The 6,000-nt window shown below is 51.4% G+C and overlaps 1 protein-coding gene across 1 annotated transcript in view; it reads left to right on the top strand.

The window, feature by feature from the left end:
* Positions 1–1,094: 1,094 nt before the first annotated feature.
* The window catches only part of REEP3 (receptor accessory protein 3), a 43,042-nt gene continuing 38,136 nt past the window's right edge, over positions 1,095–6,000 (top strand). The window contains exon 1 of the mRNA XM_040606218.1: positions 1,095–1,191. Within this exon, the coding sequence (XP_040462152.1) occupies positions 1,160–1,191 (32 nt within the window). The 5' untranslated portion in view covers positions 1,095–1,159. The remainder of the gene's footprint in view (positions 1,192–6,000) is intronic.

The following is a 6,000-nucleotide window of genomic DNA, read 5'->3' as shown; positions in this document are numbered from 1 at the left end:
ATGTCATGGGCAGAGCTTTCTACAAACCCCTCTTCTGAGAAAAGATGAAGCAGTCTGTTTTTGCAAAGTATTGTCCTTTTCTGTGTACAAACAGTTCCGCACGAAGTGTGAAGCTGGTATGCAGAGATGGATTGTGATGGGTTAGCTAAGGTATCAGGGAGTAGTCAGCTGCTCCTGCACATCTCCACCTGCCAGACCATGAGCTTGTAGAAAGTATCTGGACTGGGTCCTGCTGCGGTCTGCCTTGCCCAGTGTCCTGCCTTGGGCAGCAGCTGATAACGTGTTTGGGAAGGAACAAAGGTAACTGCACACAGGCACTAATCGTTCCCATGCGTATCTGCCTGCCCACCTGCAGTTTTGGATTGACAGTGTGCAGCAGCCTGTGTGGACCACACAAGGATGCGACTTTAGGCGGCCTTTGGCCCTGAGTGCTTGTAAACCAGTATGGAGGAGAAGCACCTTCCTGTGGCGGCTCAGAGGGGTGCTGGGGCCCTGGGGAGGCAGCTGGCCTCCCAGCCTGGCTCTGCCGGGAGGGCTTCAGCCCCTGCCAGCCAGGTGAGGCACCTCACCTCTGTCGGGCCCTGTCAAGCTGCCCCAGTGCTGGGTGCACTGGGTCCTGCAGCATGCGAGCCACCTCGGGACAGTGTGGCCAGCGTTGATGGTGTGAGGTGAATGTTCTGCCAGGCCTACAGCAAACTGAGCGTACGCAGGTAGGGCACATAGCAAGGGGTGAGTGCCCCAACCTGCCGTTCTCGCAAGAGCTGGTCACTGTGCTGTGAAGGGAAGAGACGGCAAGGGGGGCAGGGGTGCCTCATGGCGTTCTTGATTAATTAATTGTATCGGTTCCCGCCTTCCTCGTGCGCCGGCCCGACGGGCTGTCTTCGCGCGTCAGCCCAAAAGCAGACTGGGCGGCGGTGGAGGGACCCAGGGCGCGGGCCCCGCCCGCAGCCCCCGCCAGCGCACCCTGTCCCCGGGTCCGCCCGGCACCGGAGCGAGCCCTGAGGGACGCGGCCGCGCCGCCGGGGTAAGCGACCCGCCGGGCCCCCTCCGCCGCCAGCTCGCATGCGCGGCAGCCGAGCCAATGGGCGGGCGGAGGCGGGGCCGCGGCCATTGGGGCCCGGGCTGGCTGAGGGAACGTGCCGCCGCCGCGGCCGCCGCGATGGTCTCCTGGATGATTTCGCGGGCCGTCGTGTGAGTGCTGGGATGGGGGGAGTGGGCAGCGCCGGCCCTCGGTGGGGCGGGGAGCTGCTGGTCGCCCGGGGCGTTGGGCGGGCCCGGGGCTTCCCCCGGTGGGGCTGGGCGGGGGGCAGTGGAAGGGAGGTGGCGCCCCTTCTTCCCCCCCCCCCCCCCCCCCCCCCCCCCCGCCATCGCCTCAGCGGGGTGCCCGGCGGGCGGGCGGGCGGTGGGGACCGAGGTGCCGCATACAACCCAGGGCTTAGAAGTGCTGTGCCAAAACACCCCCCTTCGCTTTTAGCAGCGTAATTAGTTCGGAACGCATTCCCCCCGGCCCGGCCCCGCCAGCAGCGGGGTAGCCAGGCTGCGGTGCTGCCCGAGGGCGACACTCGCCTGGCAGCGGCTGAGCTGGCGGGTGCCTCGGCGGGCCCTGGCGCTGCCAGACCCGCCTGCAGAACCGGCACCGGGCAGGCGGGTACCTCGGGGGCCCTGGCGCTGCCAGACCCGCCTGCAGAACCGGCACCGGGCAGGCGGGTACCTCGGGGGCCCCGGCGCTGCCAGACCCGCCTGCAGAACCGGCACCGGGCAGGCGGGTACCTCGGGGGCCCCGGCGCTGCCAGACCCGCCTGCAGAACCGGCACCGGGCAGGCGGGTACCTCGGGGGCCCCGGCGCTGCCAGACCCGCCTGCAGAACCGGCACCGGGCAGGCGGGTACCTCGGGGGCCCCGGCGCTGCCAGACCCGCCTGCAGAACCGGCACCGGGCAGGCGGGTACCTCGGGGGCCCCGGCGCTGCCAGACCCGCCTGCAGAACCGGCACCGGGCAGGCGGGTACCTCGGGGGCCCCGGCGCTGCCAGACCCGCCTGCAGAACCGGCACCGGGCAGGCGGGTACCTCGGGGGCTCTGGCGCTGAGAACCGGCACCGGGCCCTGGTGCGCGCAGGGCGGCCCCGCTCGCACCGAGTGCCTCCCGCTGCCGGCTTCCCAGGGCCGTAGAGCCCAGAGGCTCAGGCCGCTGGTGCCTGTCACACATAATTTCTGAGCCTTGACTGTAAATTGATCCAAATTAACCTGTCAAATGCGTTTGGTAACTTTTTCTTTTTAATTGTGGCAGAGCGAGGAGGATGCTTGGGAGGCGGGGGTCTGTGGTGGGTATGGGTCGTTGGCTGATGGAGGGCCTGGCAGCCTTACAGCGTACTGCTCTTCATAAAGCTGAGGTTTTGGCAACCAAAGGGGAAAACTTTCTTAGGTGAGACGTGTCGTTTGACGTGTTGTCCAAGTTCTATCTGAGAAGGCGTAGACTGCAGCACACCCTCTGATCTTTTCCTTAGGCCTTGTACTGCTCTTCTGTGAAACTGATGGGTTATTTTCCTCATTTGAATAATATTCCCTTACCAGTGTTGAGTAATATTTAAGCAGCTGAGCCTTCCTCGTGCTCCTTGCTGAGAAGCTCTGTGACTGTGGGGCCCCCAGTGCTTATTGGGTCGCTTGAGCAGAGATTTGCTGTGTGTGACTTTTTGCTGGGCAAATGAGGTGAATCTGCTCACAAAGCAATCCGACAACATCTGAATTTGTGCAAAGTATGTACCAGGAGTGTGTGACCCGAAGCAGGGTGTAAGAGGATTTCCTTGTTTTGTTGGTGACAAACATCCCCCTTAAGCTGTCTCATGCAATTTAATCTGAAAACTTTATTTGCTGTCAGGAAGTTTCCTTATACTATCCTGTACGTTTTCCTGCTGTGATCTAGTCACCTAGATAAGTAGCAGCCCTTGTCCCTTTCCCTGCCCTCCCAGAGACTTATCAGATAATTGAAATTTGCAAAGTAGAGGATTGTGTTCTGCTGTTGGCAAAGGATGATGTTGGTTTGGAAGAGAGAGACTGTGGGAAGAATTGCTGTTCATGCACTTTGTCAGTGTGATCTTCCCATGGGCAGTACACAGCACTACAGGCAAGAGGCTACATCAAACGTAGCTTTTGAGGGTATTTTACTTTGCTACCTGAAATCATCAACCAGAAACATTTTAACAACAACTAAGACCGTGTTTGTTGAAAGGATAGTATCAGTGATAATGAGCACCTTAGTTTTTAATGAGCAGATTCTTGTGAAGTTGTTTTTTCCCTGAAAGGGGTTGTATTTGCATTTTGAGGATGAAGTCCTCTATGGGCTTAACCAATAGCATGGAGAATGTAGAGAATAGTTACTGCTATCCGCAGATTTATTGCAAGAAGCAATAAAGGACAGTGTGTTGTGCAGTTCTGTGTGGTTTGGTTTCCTGGTTGCCATTGGTCACTAATTTGTGTGCCCTAATTATTTTTGCTAAAAAGGGAGCCCTTAATATTATTTATAAATCCTTTCCACCTTCTTGTGTCCTTGTTTCCTAGCTGTGGGACTTAACTAGCTTGCCAGTGTTCAGCTTCCCAGGAAGGGGAAAGTGTTCAATGAGAACTTGGACAGCTTTGAGACTATTGTTTAATTTTGATTAATAGAGCAAAATTCACGTGGAAGAGGAAGGTGGGAAGTAGCACAGAAGTACATGTGGTGTGACATGAAGTCTTTATTTCAGTGGTCTTGAGACTATCCTCCTTGTACTCTTTTTTTTTTCTTTTTTTTTTTTTCCCCCCTCTGTATTCATTATGCTATCTTCCTCTATTTATTTGATCTGCTTTCCTTCCTGGTTGCTTTCCAGACATACCTGTTCCAGTGGCTTTGTTTCTCTGACTTGTGTGTCATGAGGTGTGTGTGTCGGGAGGCGTGGACTACATTTTCCTTAAATGCTATAAGAAGGATGGAAATATTTTTACCTGCTATGTAGCTGCTGAGGCCTGAGGTTCTCTTATTCATGTAGCGTTTTAATTTTGGTGTGGTGACTTTCTGTTGTATATGAGAGCTACGGATGTCTGTAGCAAGTGCAAGAAACCCTGTTGTCTTGACTAGTGATTGGAAGGAGCAGCCGTTGTTTCGGGTGCAGCAGAATTGTCTCCTGACTGACCTATATTTTTCAGGGCCAAAAGGCCAGCAATGTATTAATTTGCAGGTGTGTCGCAGTGCCCTCTGCTGACTTTTGACATGGAGGGCTTGTTCTGACAGGCGTGTCTCAAGGAAACTGACTTCTGATTCAGTTTGAGAACTGGCAATTTGGGGTTAATCAGCTCCACTAGAATATGTTGGTCAAAGCTTTAAGGAACTAGAGAATTGAGCTAGTAGAGAATTAGAATTCTTAATTGCATGTGAATTGTCTCGAAGAGTCATGCACAGGCAAGAGGGAGTGGTTCAAATTCTTTGCTCCACGTAATAATCTTTGGCAAAAGTTAATTTTAATGAAATCTTTTCTCTTTGCTCTATAAATGCTGTTATACTTAGGCATCTAAACATGTGAAATATTTTGTTTTAATTGCTTGTCCTCTCCTTGCTGTGAAGAAGCAGAAGACTTGAAACACATAATTAAGACGTCTTTTAATTTGTGTCTATGGGGTGCTGCTGTAGTAAGTATAGGTTGTTATTAATTCTAAAACACACTAGCTATTGCAACAGTTTTCAGAATGATTACTGCAGATTTTTTCCTTTTTTCACTTCCAAAACCAACAAGATAGTAATTTATTTCAGAGTCTCAGAAAACTTCAAGAAGTGGTACGCCTTGTCAAGTTCTTGGTCTTTAATGGTGGGAACAGCTTTTTAAATTTGTGGCTGCCTGTCTTGTTAACTTCTAATAGAGCTCGTGCCTGACTTTTAGTCTGTTTTGATTGCTCATTCTTCTCATTTGTAAGGTCTGAGCAATTGTATACACATCAGTTGCTGAGACAGTATTTAATAGTAAACATGCTGAGTACTTGTCAGTCACAGCCTGGTATGGATGAGATCAGACTGTGCTCTTGTGCCAAGCAAAGATGTGAAGCATCCTAAATACAAAGTAGATGGCCATTTTGTTCTTGCAATCTGTTAAAGCAGACTGTCTGCTGTAATCTGTTAACTTTTTTTCCCCTCCTCACTTAAAATGGAAGTTCCCCCATCTGTGTTGCTTTGCAACGCTCTCTGTACCCTCATGTTTAAGTACATGTTTTGTTTCCAGTACAGTTGGTCAGCAGTCATGACTGTTGGAAGGAAGAGTTGGTGTGGTTCACAGGAGGATGTAGTTGTCTTGGGTACTAGTGGTTACTTTTCTGTCTGCTTGTACTTAGAATGCCTGCTTGTACTTGTAACTTGTGCCTTCCCCACTTCCATTTTGGAGCCTTGCAAGGAGCAAAAGATGTACTAGTAAAAGATGCAAGTAAAAGCATTCTGATGTTAGATTATAAATGTAACTATATTAAGCAGGACAAAGACTGTTTGGGGCATGCAGGAGGTGACCTGAAGGTAGGTAGTAATATTTCAGCTGTTGCTACCTTACAGATTGGAGCTGTTTCTTTCACGGTAGTTTCCAAGGCATTCTCTTACTCTATTTTTTTTATACTATTGTTGTTGTTTGGCGTTTCAGATATCCAGCTGGCTCAAATTACTAGGCATCTGAGGATGGGTGGCTGAACCCATAGCTTCTGTATTTGGATTGTCATCAGAAATACCTGGCTTAGTGTGGTGGTGGTATTTTATGTAACTGTGTGTGCTTTGACCGTAAACCTGGATTGTGTCTTGCTCCTGGAATACAAATTTTTTAATGAAAAGCATTAAGTAAAAAAATATTTACCCTCTTGTTTGCTCATCAACAAGCTGTCAAAAGTGTTGTCTTGAAACAACCATAATTCATCAGATGGAATTAAGTAATGATACCACCACATGCTGTGAGGAAGGAATAGCTATATACAGCCTAACCTTCAAGTCAGAAGGGCCATTTGTG

The sequence above is a fragment of the Falco naumanni genome, chromosome 9, assembly GCF_017639655.2.
Source record: "Falco naumanni isolate bFalNau1 chromosome 9, bFalNau1.pat, whole genome shotgun sequence".
Lineage (NCBI taxonomy): Eukaryota > Metazoa > Chordata > Aves > Falconiformes > Falconidae > Falco > Falco naumanni.
The sequence above is the reverse complement of the archived record's forward strand: the minus strand, read 5'-3'. Positions and strand labels throughout refer to the sequence as shown.